The 18,865-nt window shown below is 38.7% G+C and overlaps 2 protein-coding genes and 1 pseudogene across 2 annotated transcripts; all 3 read left to right on the forward strand.

The window, feature by feature from the left end:
• The first annotated feature begins 111 nt into the window (after positions 1-111).
• On the forward strand, positions 112-2,909 carry LOC110772405 (putative disease resistance protein At1g50180). Its single transcript, XM_021976833.2, has one exon. It carries the CDS (start codon positions 194-196, stop codon positions 2,762-2,764), a length of 2,571 nt encoding a protein of 856 aa, XP_021832525.2. The 5' UTR covers positions 112-193; the 3' UTR covers positions 2,765-2,909.
• Positions 2,910-6,115: 3,206 nt separating this feature from the next.
• On the forward strand, positions 6,116-9,153 carry LOC110746435 (disease resistance protein RPP13). Its single transcript, XM_021946658.2, is given in 1 exon segment — positions 6,116-9,153. A coding segment is annotated over 1 exon segment (2,571 nt). The 5' UTR covers positions 6,116-6,237; the 3' UTR covers positions 8,809-9,153.
• A 1,582-nt stretch (positions 9,154-10,735) lies between these two features.
• Positions 10,736-13,764, forward strand: LOC148292527 (putative disease resistance protein At1g50180; annotated as a pseudogene).
• The last annotated feature ends 5,101 nt before the right edge of the window (positions 13,765-18,865 follow it).

Genomic DNA, 18,865 nt, shown 5'->3' on the forward strand with positions numbered 1-18,865 from the left:
AAGGAATTCATCAACCATGCATGCATAGAAAAGGTAACAAAGCTTCATATGAATTAAAACCTCTAAAACAATTTCCATTCTAATAACCATAACAGTTTTATTGTTAGAAACAAGAGAGAGAGAGAGAGAGAGAGAGAGAGAGAGAGAGAGAGAGAGAGAGAGAGAGAGAGAGAGAGAGAGAGAGAGAGAGAGAATGGCTGAGTTTGTAGTTTCGACTGTCGTGGAAAAGCTCACAAACTGGATCACTGAAGAAGCACTTCTCTTGGAAGGCGTGGGTGACAAAGTTGAGCAACTACGAGACGGACTGCGGTGGATGCAAAGTTTCCTCAAGGATGCAGATGCAGAGCAAGAGAAAAATGAAAGACTTCGCAATTGGGTGTCTCAAATAAGGGAAGTGGCTTTGGATGCTGAAGATGTTATAGAAACTTACATTGCAGAAGCAGCATCTCACAGTTTATGGAACATAGCTGCAAAGTTAATCAATCTTTACTGGGCCGGAAAGAAGATTGGAAAAATCCAATCTAGGGTCCAAAACATTTCAAGCCAAAAAGAACATTTTGGGATCACTGGCATTGCTCGAGAGGGACATGAAGGGACGAGTGCTTCCCCAAATGAAAGGCTCCGATGGTGGAGACAAACATCGCCCAATATCGAGGAAGATGATTTGGTTGGTCAAATAAAAGATACCGAAGCATTGCTAACACAACTATCTACCATGGAGCCTCGTCGCCGTGTGGTTTCTATTGTGGGCATGGGAGGTCTCGGCAAAACTACTCTCGCCAAAAAATTGTACAATCATAGTGATCTCAAGAAACAATTTGATTGTAGAGCGTTTGTTTATGTATCTAAAGATTACCGTAGAAGAGACACTTTGCAAGAGATAATTGTAGCTGTAAATCCTGATTGCATTATAGAGGATTTGAAGAAACTACAAGAGGAGGAGCTGGTATTGAAGTTGCATCAGTTCCTGCAGGAGAAGAGGTATCTAGTGGTTCTTGATGATATTTGGGAAATAAAGGTCTGGGATAGCTTGCAATCTGCATTTCCAAGTGGGAAGATGGGAAGTAAGGTGATGCTCACCACCCGAAATAAGGAAGTTGCTTTATATGCAGATGCAATGAGCGAACCCCTTGAGCCGCGATTTCTAACACAAGATGAAAGCTTTGAACTGTTCTGCAAGAAAGCATTCCCGGGAATGAATGAAATGCCTTCTGATTTGGAGAATCTCGGAAGACAGATGGTGGCGAAATGCAGTGGCCTACCGCTCACGGTGGTGGTGCTTGGTGGATTATTGTCCACGAAAAGGAAGACTGCAGAGGAATGGACACGCGTGCTACAAAACATCAACTGGCACCTGAGCTACAATGATCGCGTTTCTGCAGTTTTAGCTCTAAGCTACAATGATTTGCCTTTCCACTTAAAATCTTGTTTTCTCTATTTGGGTCTTTTCCCCGAGGATTCCTCTATATCGAAAAGAAAGTTAATACACTTGTGGGTTGCAGAAGGATTCTTACCACAACAAGGAGAAGAAGTGGCGGAAGGTGTTGCTGAAAATTGCTTAAACGAGTTGATTGATAGGTGCATGGTCCAGGTGGGAATCTCACTTGGAAGGGTTAAAAGTATTCGGATGCATGATCTTCTCAGAGACTTCTCTGTCTTGAAGGGGAATGAGGAGTGCTTTCTTGAAGTTTATAGTGGGCACAAAATTGAATCGCCAACAACACCACAACGGACCAAATCTCGGAGGCTTGCAATCCATGTTGAAGACAATCGGTATGTTTTTCTAAAGCCATATGCCCCCTACTTACGCTCCCTTCAATTTTTCAAGATAGGGCATGCAGAAATTGGCTTTATTTACAAGGAATTCAAGTTGCTCAGGGTCCTAGATGGTGTTCCCGCTCAATCTCGGGCACTAGGTGCGGTAGGAAACCTAATTCAACTGAGGTATCTAGGATTAGTAAGTAGATCTGATTTTAAGTATGCGAGATCATTAAAGAGCAGGGCTAGGTTCACTTTCGAGCTCCCTCGATCGATTGGAAAATTGAAGAATCTACTGATACTTAAACTAGAAAATTGCATCCCTGATGTTATTTGGAAGATGAAGAATTTGAGACATTTGTTCCTTTCTGGAACCAACCCGATGAATCTTAGACTGGATACCTTGAGCAATTTACGGACACTAAAAAATTTAGGGAGTGGAAGATGGATAGAAGATGGTGGTTTAGTCAAATTGACTAATTTGCAACGACTGAAGATAGTAGGATTAAAAGAGGCAAATTTAAACTCTGTGTTCTCCAACATTAAGGGATTGCACTACCTTGAATCCTTGTCACTGGAATTCAGAGAAAACGAATTATTTCGACCACCCTTAAGACTCTCTCATTTTGAGCATCTCCTCAAGCTCCATTTGGATGGGAAAATAGTGAAGCTACCTGCTCTGCACGAATTTCCTCCGAACCTCATCAAGCTACGTTTGTTAAATTCCTATCTCGACCAAGACTCCATACGTAAACTTAAGAGGTTGCCAAACCTACAGAAGCTTCTCTTGGGAGCCTATTCATACAACTGGAAAGAATTGGTTTGCAGCCGAGGGTTTCCTCAGTTGCACATTCTACATATAGAAGATATACCAAATTTGAAGTTGATAGTGAAAGAATCGGCAATGAAGAAGCTCAGGGATCTGAAGTTAAGCCGCTGTCCAGGAGCGTCGATTGAATTTCTTGGCGATAGATACTTAGAGAACTTAGACTTGTTGGACTGTTAATTGAGGAATTTCTCCTATCCTTCTTAATGCTGATGATGTTTGTTTTGTTGTTGCACATCTGTTTTTCACCGTTGGACATGATGTTTATTTGCTTGGATTGGATTGAAGAGTTTGTTTGCTGGTCTGTCCTCTTTGTTGTTTTGCAGGTTGTTTGTTTGGTTTTTCCTAATACAAGTCGTTTGTGTGGGTTTAAATTTCCTATTGAAAATTCTGTCCTCTAAGCATTTTCTAAAAAAGTTTTGTTACAGATACCAGCATATACTCTTAACAATCCATTTACTCCAAATTTCTAATATACATCAGAGTATCTATACATCAACTTGTTGGACCGTTAGATTTGAATTATTTGATCCAATGGTCCAGAATAAATTGAGAAAAAAACCTGGGAAACCGGTAGTTGTGGGTTGCTTTTCACACGTGACTACCTCAGTCATTTTCTAATTACTCCATCTCAATCCTCCATCTCCCTCCCCATCGCCCAACGCCCCTCCCAATCACCTACGTCCGGCGAACGCGATCCTCCCCCTCCCTTCCTGTCGGGCATAGCCACAACAGCCAACCCTTATCTCCTCTAGCCCCTGAAATCTCTCAGCCCAGCCTCTCTCTCTTCTCCACGCAGCCCAGCCCCAGCCCCTATCCCTCCTCCCCTGAAATCTCTCCGCCCCTCTCTGTCTCTCTCTATTTCATTTTGACCTGAGTAATGTTTCATAAAAAAAACATAAGCTAAGGCCACGTTACAGATTTCTTACTTTTTATCTACCTTATTTCCCATCTCAATTGGGTAGATTTAAACCTATGAAGAAACTGATATCTGCTAAATTCAACAATCATAAAATGATAATTAATAAGAAATTCCAAGTTGGAATTTTTTTGGTGGTTTGAGTTATCTGGAAAAAGAAGAGGGAGAAAGATGAAGAGAGAGACCAAATTGTCAAACATCAAACTCAGTAGTCATCATCTATTCAACAACCCGTTGGAAATTTCAAAGGGGCTTGGCAATGTGCTATCAAATTCGTTTGATGAGGGAGTGAGTGAGTGAGAGAGAGAGAGAGCAAGCAAGAGACCAGAAACTTCTGTAAAAGAAACGACATGGTTTTGCTTTTTAGAGAAACAAAACGACATGATTTTAATTAGCGTGTTTATGTTTTTTTTTTGTCTTAAAGAAACTATTTTCTAACCTTAAAAAGATCCAAATATACCGCTAAAAGTAGTTTTTTTTTTTTTTTTGGAATAGATGCTTTATTAAAAATAATAAAGCATCTTGTTCCCTCCAATTTTTTCACGCTCCCGCACTTTTTTTTTTGACTCCATCTTGTTTTTTGTTTTTATTTTTTTTATAATTCTTTAATAATTTAAGTGGAAATTGAAATTCAAATAACACGAAATTTTTTGGTAAGATTCATGTGACAAATTATTTTTTTTTGCCAAAGTATTGAGAAATCATTTTAGCCATTAGATACATCCAACGGCTGCCTAATACTAAAACAAGAAACTTCTCTCTCAATTCTCTCTTCCCTCTATCTGCTTCCTTCATTGTCTTCCTCACTGGCCCACCACATCATTGATGCAAAACCCCCAAGTTAAATTTGGAATATGGGATTTTGATTATAAAAAAAATTAATATATAAAAAATCTGGAATTTGGCTGAGCTTAGAATCGAGAGCCAATTATACTAACCCACCAATTAAAAAATTAAAAATAGGATTGAGAACCAAACTTGTTTGGCTGAGCTTTGAATCGAGACAACATAAATGGGAAGAATGAATTTCAACACTAAGCAAAGCTGCAAACTTGGGGTGTTCGAAATTCAAACAAAAAAACCACCATACACAAATTATTGATTTGTGTTTTCCATAAATAGTCACCAAATAGCCTATGAAGAAGATAGCAGAGAAGAAGATGAAGAGTGGAGAGGAGAAACATATTGGAGAAAGTATGAGAAAGAGAGATGGATACCTGGAGAAGAGTGAAGAGAATAACCATTGGAGAAGATAGCAGAGAAGAACCCTAGGGAGAAGAAAATAAAAATAGTGTCTGATTTTTCACGTAGAAGTGTGTTCTTTTTTTTTCCTAGCCTTATAATTAAGCGTGTATTATCTAAACTGGAGAGTGTGCGGTTGTATTAGTTAGTCAGGTAAGGAGAGTATTAAAAGCCCAAACCGTTTAAAATAGTCATGTAATTAAATAATACAAGTTGACACCAAACAACTGACATGAATTATTAACTCCTATCTAGAGTCTAATACGATGTACCAAACAAGCCCTGAAGGAATTGTATTCTCCAGAGTAGATACTTTGTTAACTAGTACAGAAATCCTGAAATTGAAAAGGAAAAACATAAATAATTCCTTTTAAAATCTAAATGGTTGCCACTTTGAATATGTGTTTTTTATTGTGTGAATGTTGTTAATTGGAAAGTTAAATTGTTAGATTTAATATATATTAAGTTTTGTATTCGACATAATATGTATATAATCCCTATTTTTTGCAATTTGATTATTTGAGGAGCATACAATGTGTTGAAGCAAAGAGAACCGGATGTTTGATCTCTTGTTTTAACTCACTAGGTTCAAACCAATGGTATTTTTTTTCCTAATGCTCTTGGTTTCTAGTTTTGTTCAGCGCCCAATATCTTTCATAATTTTTCCATGTACCCTGTTTTTATTTATTTTTAGTTCATAAACTATACGAGTTTCTGTGGTTGTATTCATACATTAAGTGGCCATAATTCCTTTTCCTTCTTTTAATCCTAAAATTGTAGGTAACAAAAAGGACCTAATAGAAATTTGCAGCAAAGAAAAAGAACCCTAACAGAAGATTGCGGCCAGGAAATTTACAGAGACATTGCAGATATGGTAGTGCCATTTCTGTCATGTATAAATGTTATTTAGATCTAATATTGATACCTACTTCTAATTTCTAAGCATTTGTTGACACTTTAAATACGTAGAGTCCTGATTGTTTAAGCTGAATTTTTTTAGGAAAAAGTCTTTTTGATTTTGAAGCTATATGTTCTTTAATGCCTAGATGATGACTTTCTTTACAATTTTGTTTGAATAGTTCTCTGAATATGACTACGAAGGAGATGGGTGGATGCGTTGAAGGGACTCATAACATTATTGGTACCAAAATATGAGGACCCATAACATTATAGGTACCAAAAAGTCAACAATTCTCTGATTGGTAGAATTTTCGATGAAGGTGGATGCGGTGAAGCACGAGAAAGACTTACTTGCGCCGGGGATAGGACTGTAGTCCTATCCCCCTCCAATCGCAGCCCACCACTTGTTCATTTTCTGACAAAGTTGGACACGTGGCGGGCTGCGGTGTAGGCAAGTTTTTTTCGTGAAGCACGGCAACCAACCATTCATATCAACAAAAGCTAGAAAAAAAGTAATCTCCATTAATTATTAAGAGCCACCCACTTTTATTGTTGGAAAAAGAAACAGAGAAAGAATCAGACCAGAGAGAAGATGGCTGAGTTTGCAGTTTTGACTGTCGTCGAAAAGCTCACGAGCTGGATCACCGAAGAAGCACTTCTCTTGAAAGGTGTGGGCGACAAGGTTGAGCAACTGCGAGACCAATTGCGGTGGATGCAAAGTTTCCTCAAGGATGTAGATGCAAAGCGAGAGAAGAATGAAAGACTTCGCAATTGGGTGTCTCAAATAAGAGAAGTGGTCCTGGATGCTGAACATGTTGTAGAAACTTACATCGCCGAAGCAGCATCTCACAGTTCATGGAACACACCTGCAAAGTTAATCAATCTTCACCATGCAGGAAAGAAGATTGAAAAAATCCGATCTAGGGTCCAAAATATTTCAAGCCAAAAAGAACATTTTGGAATCACTTGCACTGCTCAAGAGGGACGTGAAGGGACGAGTGCTTCCCCAAATGAAAGGCTACGATGGTGGAGACAGACATCGCCCAATATCGAGGAAGATGATTTGGTTGATCTTGTAGAAGATACCAAAGCATCGCTAACACAACTGTCTAGTGTGGAGCCACGTCGCCGTGTGGTTTCTATTGTGGGCATGGGGGGTCTGGGCAAAACCACTCTTGCAAAAAAATTGTACAATCATTGTGATCTCAAATACAAATTTGATTGCAAAGCATTTGTTTATGTATCTAATGATTACAGTAGAAGAGACACTCTACAAGGAATAATTGCAGCTACAAGTCCTGAATGCAATATGGAGGATTTGACGAAACTAGCAGAGGAGGCGTTGGTATTGAAGCTGCATGAATTGTTGAAGGAGAGAAGGTATCTAGTGGTTCTTGACGATATTTGGGAAACAGAGGTCTAGGATAGCATTCAATCTGCATTTCCAAGTGGAAAGATGGGAAGTAAGGTGATGCTTACCACCCGAAATAAGGAAGTTGCTTTATATGCAGATGCAATGATCGAACCCATTCAGCCGCGATTTCTAACACAAGATGAAAGCTTGGAACTGTTCTGCAAGAAAGCATTCCCTGGAATGGACCACATGCCTTGTGATTTGGAGAAGCTCGGTAGAGATATGATGGCGAAATGTGGTGGTCTGCCACTAGCAGTGGTGGTGCTTGGAGGATTATTGTCCAAGAAAAGGAAAACCGCAGAGGAATGGAGACGTGTGCTTGAAAACATCAACTGGCGCCTGATTGATCAAGATCGTGTTTCTGCAATTTTAGCTCTAAGCTACAATGATTTGCCTTTCCACTTAAAATCATGTTTTCTGTATTTGGGTCTTTTCCCTGAGGATTCCTCTATATCAAAAACAAAGTTGATACATTTGTGGGTTGCAGAAGGATTCTTACCACAACAAGGAGAAGAAGCTGCGGAAAGTGTTGCCGAAAATTGCTTAAACGAGTTGGTTGATAGGTGCATGATCCAGGTAGGAACACTAACCTCACTTGGAAATCTTAAAACCGTTCGCATGCATGATGTTCTCAGAGACTTCTCTATCTCCAAGGGCAGAGAGGAAAGTTTTCTTGAAATTTATAGTGGGCAGAAAATTGAATCGCCAACATCACAACGGACCAAATGTCGAAGGCTTGCAATCCATGGTGAACATGATAATCTGTATGTTTTTCTAAAGCAGTATGCCCCCTACTTACGCTCCCTTCTATTTTTCAACACAAGTTATTCAAAACTCGAGTTTGTTTTAAAGGATTTCAAGTTGCTCAGGGTCCTAGATGGTGTTCCCTTTCTACCTCGAGTACTAAGTACTGTAGGAAACCTAATTCAACTGAGGTATCTAGGAGTATTAAACGGATATATCAAGGGGGACGTCAAGTTTCCTCGATCGATTGGAAAACTGAAGAATCTACAGACACTCAAAGTAGAAAATTTCAGATCTGGGCGTTATTTTTTGGTCAAACCTTTTGATGCTATTTGGAAGTTGAAGAATTTGAGACATTTGGTGGTCGTCTTTCCAGCTGCCGTAAAGATTTATAGATTGGATTTCTTAAACAATTTAAGGACCCTAAAATGCACAACGGGTGGAAGATGGATAGAAGATGGCCCTTTAGCCAGCTTGACTAATCTGCAACGACTGAAAACAGTACAATTAACGCAAGAAGAATTAAACTCAGTGGTTTCCAACATAGAGAGATTGCATTGCCTTGAATCCTTATCGGTGGAATTTCTTTATTCCAATACAATATTGCCAACAGCCATAAGCCTTTCTCATTTGGAGCATCTCCACAAGCTCCATTTGAATGGGACAATAAAGAAGCTACCTGATCCACAACAATTCCCACCGAACCTCGTCAAGCTAAGTCTTTTTCATTCCAATCTCGGGGAAGATTCAATAGTTAAGCTTGGGAGGTTGCCAAACCTAAAGATGCTTCTCTTGGGATTCTATTCATACCAGTGGACAAAACTGGTTTGCTCCTCCTCGGAAGGGTTTCCTCAGTTGCACATTCTACATTTACAATCTTTATGGTCTTTGGAGGAATTGATAGTGGAAGAAGGGGCAATGATGAAGCTCAAGAATCTAAAGATACATGACTGTCCAGGATTGAAGATTCCAGAACGATTTAAGTTATTGACTACATACTGTTGAAGGAAGGGGATTTATATTGGCTGGTCTGTCTATATCTATTTCTTTAAATTTCTCCTTGTTCGCTGGTCTTTCTATTTCCTCCAATTCTACTAGCTATTTGGGTTATTTTGCAGGTTGTTTGTTTAGCTTTTCCTAATAAAAGTTTGTTGTTCGTCGAGTGTTAATTTCTGAAAGAAAATACTATGTAATTGAGTTGAGGGTGGGTTTGCTTTGTTTTGCTGTTGTTGTTCTTTTGTTTTTCAAGCTTGCTGTTTGATTGCTCGAGTTTATTTATTTATTTTCCTATCGATCCTAATGTAATCCGAGTCCAATATCATAAATAAAAAAATTTAATTTTTTAAAAAACCAGACAGAGAGAGAGAGAGAGACATTGTTTGACTATTTGAACTAAAATAAAACATTACGTTTATAGAATTATCAGCTAATGTGGTCATGGTGGAACCAAGAATTTTTCTAGAGCTGTGCTAAATTTTTTAATTTTTTTGATATGGGAGATCTATATAAACAATGAGAACATTTTTATTTTTTATTTTTTGGTATGGGAGAACCCAAAATACACCTAAGTCACTCACACACTGATACCAAAAGAGAAAGAGAGGTTACAAAGGAAGAACATTTATACAAAAAGTGCGCCAGCAAAGACACCATGGTGGCATATGGCTTGCACCATGACGAGCACTCTCTCACATTTTGTGCTCACAAAAACTGCCCACACTATCTCTTTGCCAAGCCATCCCTTATTAAATAGCCAAAGCAAAGACAAATAATGGAACCCAGGAATATTTACAGGGTGGGCTAATTTTTTTTTTTTTGGGATCAATTATAATTTATAAGCAGTATTTTTAAACATATATATAAAGCAATATTTCTATATTTTTTGACTAATTCAGTATATTTCCTTCAAATTTAAAACTATTTTCAGAATTTATTTTAAAAAAAATACTATTTTTGGAGAGATATATATGTGAATAAAGAAACCTACAATAAACAAAGAAAACCTAGAAAAACCAAAATTCATAGGCTGAGACAAAGAACAATTTGAAGCTCGAGGACTTTGGCTTAGCGGAGTGGCTTAGTTTGGGAGGGTCCATATTTCAAAATTTCCAAAAGAGGCAACTTCAATAAATTTGAAAAAACAAAATCGGAAAGACATATAAACATTATTTGAGCCAAATTAAAAGCTCAATAAACCAAAGAAGAGAGAGAGAAAAGAAACTTTAGTAATTGAAGTGTTAAAGTATTTGGCTGTAGACATGGGCTGCTTTCTAGAAAAAGTGATGGGTTATTATTTAATTTTTTTTGGATTGAGTTCACACAATTAAGCCTAATTTGTCTCTCTCTCCAAAGTTAACATTGGGCTAAAGCCCACTCTAGCCCAAGCAGGGATCACGTGCGTAGGCACCATCATTGCCTCAAGCCAGCCGAAAGCACCAGACAACAAATATTCCTTTCACCTGCCAAATTCCACCTTAATGCATTAAATAATGTCAATAAAATCCATGACAATTTCCACACTTGTTTCACAGCACTTTCCTTTGTCAAATTGCCCATGTGATTTGCTGCATGTTTCTTATCAGAGGCTACATCCTGTCCTTGTGTAAAAGATGTTTAAACACTAGATTAACATTTTTGGTTCTTATCAGAGGCTCCATCCTGTCCTTGTATAAAACATGTTTAAACATTATTGGTGCTGAAAAGTGTAAAAAGTTTTAGGTGGGCATCTACCAAGCAATAACGCTTTGCAAGTTCCTTGAATACGAGGAAGGTGGGTGCATCGAAGGACCCATAACAAAAAAACTGTACAATTCTGTAGGAGGGACTCACCAATCACTTTACAGTTATTTTTTCCAAGTGTCTTCAAATTCAATTGTTCCCACTCAAATGAGGAACTTTATCATTATTGGTGCAATAACGCTTTGCAAGTTCCTTGAAATTCAATTCTTCTCTTCTCACAAAGATGAGGAACTTTATCTTTATCCGAAAGCAAATTTCACGTTGTGTTAAGGGAATCCAAGGAACTCAGATACCTAGGTGAAGAACAGCAACCAATCATTCATTATCAACAAAAGCCAAAAAAAAGTAATCTCCATCCATTAATTATTAAGAGCCAGCCATTTTTATTGTTGGAAAAAGAAACATAGAGAAAGAATCAGACCAGAGAGAGAAGATGGCTGAGTTTGCAGTTTCGACTGTCGTCGAAAAGCTCACGAGCTGGATCACCGAAGAAGCACTTCTCTTGGAAGGTGTGGGCGACAAGGTTGAGCAACTGCGAGACCAACTGCGGTGGATGCAAAGTTTCCTCAAGGATGTAGATGCAATTCGAGAGAAGAATGATAGACTTCGCAATTGGATGTCTCAAATAAGAGAAGTGGCCCTGGATGCTGAACTTGTTGTAGAAACTTACATCGCCGAAGCAGCATCTCACAGTTCATGCAACATAGCTGCAAAGTTAATCAATCTTCACCAGGCATGAAAGAAAATTGAAAAAATCCGATCTAGGGTCCAAAATATTTCACGCCAAAAAAAACATTTTGGAATCACTGGCACTGCTCAAGAGGGACGTGAAGGGACGAGTGCTTCCCCAAATGAAAGGTTACGATGGTGGAGACAGACATCGCCCAATATCGAGGAAGATGATTTGGTTGATCTTGTAGAAGATACCAAAGCATTGCTAACACAACTGTCCAGCATGGACCGGCGTCGCCGTGTGGTTTCTATTGTGGGCATGGGGGGTCTGGGCAAAACCACTCTTGCAAAACAATTGTACAATCATTGTGATCTCAAATACAAATTTGATTGCAAAGCGTTTGTTTATGTATCTAATGATTACAGTAGAAGAGATACTCTACAAGGAATAATTGCAGCTACAAGTCTTGATTGCAAAATGGAGGATTTGAAGAAACTAGCAGAGGAGGCGTTGGTATTGAAGCTGCACGACTTGTTGAAGGAGAGGAGGTATCTAGTGGTTCTTGACGATATCTGGAAAAGGGAGATTTGGGATAGCTTGCAGTCTGCATTTCCGAGTGGAAAGATGGAAAGTAAGGTGATGCTCACCACCCGAAATAAGGAAGTTGCTTTATATGCAGATGCAAGGAGCGAACCCATTGAGCCACGATTTCTCACACAAGATGAAAGCTTGGAACTGTTCTGCAAGAAAGCACTCCCGGGAATGGACCACATGCCTTGTGATTTGGAGAAACTCGGTAGAGAGATGATGGCTAAATGTGGTGCTCTTCCACTTGCAGTGGTGGTGCTTGGAGGATTATTGTCCACAAAAAGGAAGACCGCGGAGGAATGGAGAAGTGTGCTTCAAAACATCACATGGCGACTGATTGACCAAGATCGTGTTTCTGCAGTTTTAGCTCTAAGCTACAATGATTTGCCTTTCCACTTAAAATCATGTTTTCTCTATATGGGTCTTTTCCCTGAGGATTCCTCTATATTGAAAACAAAGTTAATACAATTGTGGGTTGTAGAAGGATTCTTACCACAACAAGGAGAAGAAGCTGCGGAAGGTGTTGCCGAAAATTGCTTAAACGAGTTGGTTGATAGGTGCATGATCCAGGTAGGAACACTAACCTCATTTGGAAGTCTTAAAGCCGTTCGCATGCATGATGTTCTCAGAGACTTCTCCATCTCCAAGGGCCGAGAGGAAAATTTTCTTGAAATTTATAGTGGGCAGGAAATTGCATCGCCAACATCACAACGGACCAAATGTTGAAGGCTTGCAATCCATGGTGAACATGATAATCTGTATGTTTTTCTAAAGCCGTATGCCCCCTATTTACGCTCCCTTCTATTTTTCAACATAGGGTATTCAAAACTCGACTTTGTTTTCAAGGATTTCAAGTTGCTTAGGGTCCTAGATGGTGTTTCATCTCGAGCATTAAGTGATGTAGGAAACCTAATTCAACTTAGGTATTTAGGAGTATTAATGGAAACAGATATGGAGAAAATCGATCTGCCTCGATCAATTGGAAAACTGAAGAATCTACTGACACTCGAAGTAAACGATTTCAGCATTGATGATCTGTGTTTTCCTGATACTATTAGGAAGTTGAAGAATTTGAGACATTTGGTGGTCGTCGGTGTAGTCCCTGTAATGAATTCTAGATTGGATTTGTTAAACAATTTAAGGACCCTAAAAGGGGTAACGGGTGGAAGATGGATAGAAGATGGCCGTTTAGCCAGCTTGACTAATCTGCGACGATTGAAAATAGTACAATTACCGCAAGAAGAATTAAACTCAATGGTTTCCAACACAGAGAGATTGCACTGCCTTGAATCCTTGTCACTGGATTTCCCCTGGTCCAATTCAACATTGCCAACAACCATAAGCCTTTCTCATTTGGAGCATCTCCACAAGCTGCATTTGGATGGGGAAATAAAGAAGCTACCTGATCCACACCAATTCCCACCGAACCACGTCAAGCTAAGTCTTTTTCATTCCGATCTCAAGGAAGGTTCAATAGTTAAGCTTGGGAGGTTGCCAAACCTAAAGATGCTTCTCTTGGGATACCATTCATACAAGTGGACAAAACTGGTTTGCTCCTCCTCGGAAGGGTTTCCTCAGTTGCACATTCTACATCTACAATCTTTAGATGAATTGGAGGAGTTGATAGTGGAAGGGGCAATGATGAAGCTCAAGAATCTAAAGATACTCCGCTGATGAAGCTCAAGAATCTAAAGATACTCCGCTGTCCAAGATTGCGAAAGATTCCAGAACGATTTAAGTTATTGACTACACAATCTTGAAGGAAGGGGATTTATATTGGCTGGTCTGTCTTATTTCTTTAAATTTCTCCTTGTCCGCTGGTCTGTCTATTTCCTCCGGTTCTACTAGCTATTTGGGTTATTTTGCAGGTTGTTTGTTTGGCTTTTCCTAATAAAAGTATGTTGTTCTTCGAGTGTTAATTTCTGAAAGAAAATACTATGTAATTGAGTTGAGGGTGGGTTTGCATTGTTGTTCTGCTGTTTTTCTTTTGTTTTTCAAGCTTGCTGTTTGATTGCTTGAGTTGAGGATTATTCTGAGGCCGTACCGTATGTATCCCGGTCCATTATAATATATTACACTGACATAATTCTCCATCAAATCACTTTAAAATGTTCATAATTTATTTAATTTCAAATTACTAAAAGAGGAAAAATTGCATGAAACCAACTACGTTTGATTTGATTCAATTGGGTTCTCACATCCGATCCAATGCCAGATTTGAAATTTGGCAATCCAATGAAATATGCAGATAAATGCAGGCTAATTTCTGATGCAAGCCTCAGGCTTGTTTTCAGCCCTTTTGGGACACGGATGAGTAAGATTGCTTTTTATCTGTTTTGGCCATCACAAGTAACTCGAATTCATGTAGAATTACATATCCAAAAGACATTTCTTCTAGGTATAACACTAATTTCTACTAAATGTTGGTTATAAAATTGTTAAACTTAATACCAATAGCACAAGCAAAACACAAAAGGATGCAACATTACTGGGAAATACCTTGAAGTTGTTTGATGTGCTTTTCAAAAAGTTGAGCTAAAGAAATACTCAACGTACCTTGAATCTCGCAACAGGCCGGCAATCTGATACGGTGGTTTCAAAAATGATCAAGTGCTATACCAGCCCTTTCTAATTGGTGATAATGGCTAAATGAATGCGTCAAACGGATAGAATATTTGGAGGGGATTGTGGGGAACCATTTTCCAGCAAGAAGCTTCTACTACAGTACGACCTGGATGTACTTGAAGAAGAAGCAAGATATCTTCCATCCCCACTGTGAAAAATCATGTCATTCCTATGCATCTTCCCTTTACTATTCCTTCCCCGTCCTTCAGTCTCTTCGCACTCTTCATTGTCCACAGCTGCTAGAAATCCACTATACATTGGATCTGAACTCTCATACAAAAGCCTGAGCACCTGTTTAATTGAAGGCCTATCCCGGCCTTCTTTCTGGGTGCACCATCTCACAACAGACATGATAGTCTGAAGCTGATCCAGATCAACTAAATCCCGTATACTGGGATCCACTAGATCAGGTAGCCTTAACTCTGATGCCATGTATTTTTGCGACCATTCTACCAAATTCCTGTTGTCTTGTATTGCTCGTCTCGCAGTCACTATTTCCAACAGTAGCACACCATAGGCGTCGTTTGTTTCGCGAGTTGCACGTTTAGCGCGGGGAAGGAGTCGAAGCGAGGCGTTTCAAGGCGCAGCGAGGCGGAGCAAGGCGCGCCAGATCTGGACACTCTGAACTGGAAGAAATTTTGCGAGTCTGCAAATTTGCTGCGGCTCTACGAGGAAGACGACTTGCGTGGGTTTTTTTTTAGGTTAATTGTAATGAAACGACGTCGTTTCGATTGAAGTGTTCTAAAAAACCTTAAAGTGAAACGACGTCATTTCACTTGGAGTGTTTTGAAAAAGAGAAAAGACGCAAGTTTCTGTTTTTTTTCCCTTCCCTTTATTGTAATATCTTCTTATCTCCAGCCGACTGTAGCTTTTCTACTTACCTGTTTTAATTTTTTTTTTTTAATTTTCTCTAAATTAATATATTAACACTATATAGTACAACCCTAATTTCTACTCTTACTAGATAATCTCCGTCAATTTCAAGAATTCTCTTCATCTTTCAACTGCAAGCTATGTTGCACCGATACGGATACGGGTACGGCGATACGATACGATACGATACGCCGATACGGCAAATCTCCAAAAAGTAGGATACGGGTACGGCACCGATACGGCGATTAAAATAATATATATTTAAAAATAATAATATAAATAGAATAATTGATAATTGATATTTCATCCATAATATGTTCAAAACATTAACAAAACACATAACTTCATAGGCAGCTGTTTCCAAAATATTTTAAAGAATATATTATATACCCAACCCATATAATATAGTATATACGTACCTATTATCTAATTAACAACAATTCCAACTTCACAAACTACCACACAACAATTTTTAAAATTATATACCCAAACCCAACTAACAAAACAGCAAAGCAGCTTATTAAAAGAAAACAGAAAGAAAACCTTGAGTTGCTGCGTAAGAAACCCCAAATGAATCTGAGATGGCGACGGCTATGGGTGCGACGGCCAGGTGCGACGACGCTGGTGAGTTCTCTTCCTTCTTCCTTCTTCCTATTTCCTTCTTCCTCCGTCTTCTGTTTTGTTTGCTGTTGGAATGAGACCCAAAAAAACCTAGCCTCTCGACATAGGCAGAGTGTTTGAACTTCTAAGTTTTAATTTTACCCCAAATATTTAATAACCTTCAAAATCACCCCCAAATTTTCCAATTATTTTCAATTTTACCCCCTGACATATCGAAAACGTATCGCGACCGTATCGTGACCGTATCGACGAAGTATCGGAGCCGTATCGCAAAGTCAACAGGTCAGAAAAGTCCACGATACGCCACGTGGCGTATCGGATACGTATCGGAGCCGTATCGGTGCCGTATCGTATCGGGGGCATATCGGATACGCGCATACCCCAAAAATCCGGCGTATCGGTGCATCCAAGACTGCAAGTAAATTATGTTTTTGTTTTGATGTTGAATAAATATTTTATATTTTGGAATTGATTATTATGCTTTGAATGACAATTAGTACTTATATTTAATTATATTTAAAAGATTGTTATGGTTTAATAAGAATTAGTTGTATAATTTAATTGTATTGTATTATTCATAAATTTTTCTTACTAAAATAAATTAATATTCAAAAGGCTTACGCCTTAATGCTTCAAGACTTACGCCTCGCGTAGCGCTACTAAAAACGCCTCGTCTTTGAAAACATTGGCAATATACGTCACTTTTCTCCGTCAGCTCTTGGGTAACCACATACTCAGGATCCATATAACCTGAAGTCATCCGTTCAATATTCTTATGTTCCGGATATTAAACAAGCTTGACTACTCTAACCTGGAGTGCCCCGGATATCCGTGTTTACTGCTTCAAAGCAAATAGAACCATCTTTCGAAGCATGCGCAAGGCCAAAATCTGCAACCTGGAACAAAAAGGGGAGAGATCTATTTCAAAGAATTTAAAAGGGGTTATTAGCATGCATTCCATGCCATAATATCTTAAAACTCTAAAAGTAATTGTAAAAAGTGTCCTTCCCCTTTTGAACCTCTTTTATTTAAAGAGGAGAAAATTTAGTCACAAATGAGTATGTGAACACACCTGGATCTATCAAGAGAAACTATTATCTTTCTTCATTTAGTTGTTTACAAAATAAAAATTAAAAATTTGCACCAAAGAGATTGTATTAAAAGCTATATCTGTATCCAACCATATATCTTGGCACGAAAACTCTCATCCAATTAAGATGTTGCTAGACTTAATATCTCTATGGCACAGAGGAGGATCACAATAGAAATGGAGATATATACTCCTGCAGTTCAGAACAGCAAATTAGGAAGAAAATCTATTTTATCAGTGTGTGTGTTTGTGTAACTGATTGTGAACTGAAATCTCATGAACAAAACAAGCCAGTAACAAGATAAGCATAAACCATGAGTTTACCAGAGCATTAGCCACGTTAATATATAAAAAATCTGGAATCTGGCTGAGCTTTGAATCGAGAGCCAATTATACTGACCCACCAATGGTATTTTTGTCGAATACATATTTTGCCATTATCAATGGTATATAATCCCTAGCTTTGAATCGAGAGCCAATTATACTGACCCACCAATGGTATACTGACAAAATATGTATATAATCCCTATGTTTGATCTCTTGTTTTAACTCACTAGGTTCAAACCAATGGTTTTTTTTTTTTCCTAATTCTTTCTAGTTTTGTTCAGCGCCCAATATCTTTCATAATTTTTCCATGTACCCTGGTTTTTTTTTTCAGTTCATAAACTATACGAGTTTCTGTGGTTGTATTCATACATTAAGTGGCCATAATTCCTTTTCCTTCTTTTAATCCTAGAATTGTAGTTAACAAAGGACCTAATAGAAATTTGCAGCAAAGAAAAAGAACCCTAACAGAATATTGCTGCAAGGAAATTTACAGAGACATTGCAGATATGGTAGTGCCATTTCTGCTTCTAAGATAATGAGCACTCTCCATCCTTCCTGTGATGTATAAATGTTATATAGATCTAATATTGATACCTACTTCTAATTTCTATGTTTCATCGTTTTGATATACGTTGCAAGTTTTTCCATCTGCTTATCATATTTGGAATCTATTGGACATGACTATACGGTGTGAAGCATTTGCTTAATTGCAATACATGGTTTGAGGTCTATTATTGCACTACTACAATTATGTTAAACAACGACACCCAATAGACGACCGTTTATATAAAAACTGTCGTGGTATTTTAAAAGACGACGAGTGTTATAATACCGTCGTGATAAGGTGCCTAATACGCTGATGCTTTGGGTTAATTTATAAAGTTGCGACGATACCTTATTACAACCGTCGTGTTTTTAGGAGGCGCTAAACAAAATTTAACTTTTAAGTTCGCGAGCGCGGAGCTTTTCAGAAAACCCACGCTCTCTCAAACATTGTACTACATCACGACCTTTCAGAAGAAAACCCTTTCTCACATCTATGAAGCACATCTCCCTCGCGCCGTCCACCGAACTTGCCTTGATCGCCATCTCCGTCGAGCCGTTCAGGTCACCGATCTTGCCGCGTTCGTCATCTCCCTTGCGCTGCCCATGGAAGCTACCCTTCCTCATCGCGACCATTTTTAAGCCCCCATCTGGATTCCCATCTTCCATTTCATAAGCTTTAGATTAGATCTTCTTCCTCGTGGACCAGAAAGGTACGAAGTTACTTTTCTAGGAGTTTGCTTAGGCTTCTTCTGATTTGTTGTCTAAAAATCCAATGCAAATTTTCATGATTTTTTTGTTTGCAGCGAGGATCTTTTGAATCCTTCAGTTCCCATGGATCTCAGACTCTCCGGGATTCTCATGGGTAGCCAAACTCTCTCTCTCTCTCTCTCTCTCTCTCTCTCTCTCTCTCTCTCTCTCTCTCTGTATTCTCTTCGTGTTGTGTGTGCGGCTGCACTCATTGGGTTGTTGATTTTGGTAAT

This window comes from Prunus avium, chromosome 8, assembly GCF_965620075.1.
Source record: "Prunus avium chromosome 8, drPruAviu1.hap1.1, whole genome shotgun sequence".
In the NCBI taxonomy this organism is placed as follows: Eukaryota; Viridiplantae; Streptophyta; class Magnoliopsida; order Rosales; family Rosaceae; genus Prunus; species Prunus avium.

Coding starts and splice junctions, on each gene's coding strand:
- LOC110772405 (XM_021976833.2), top strand. CDS start 194: ATGGCTGAGTTTGTAGTTTCGACTGTCGTGGAAAAGCTCACAAACTGG.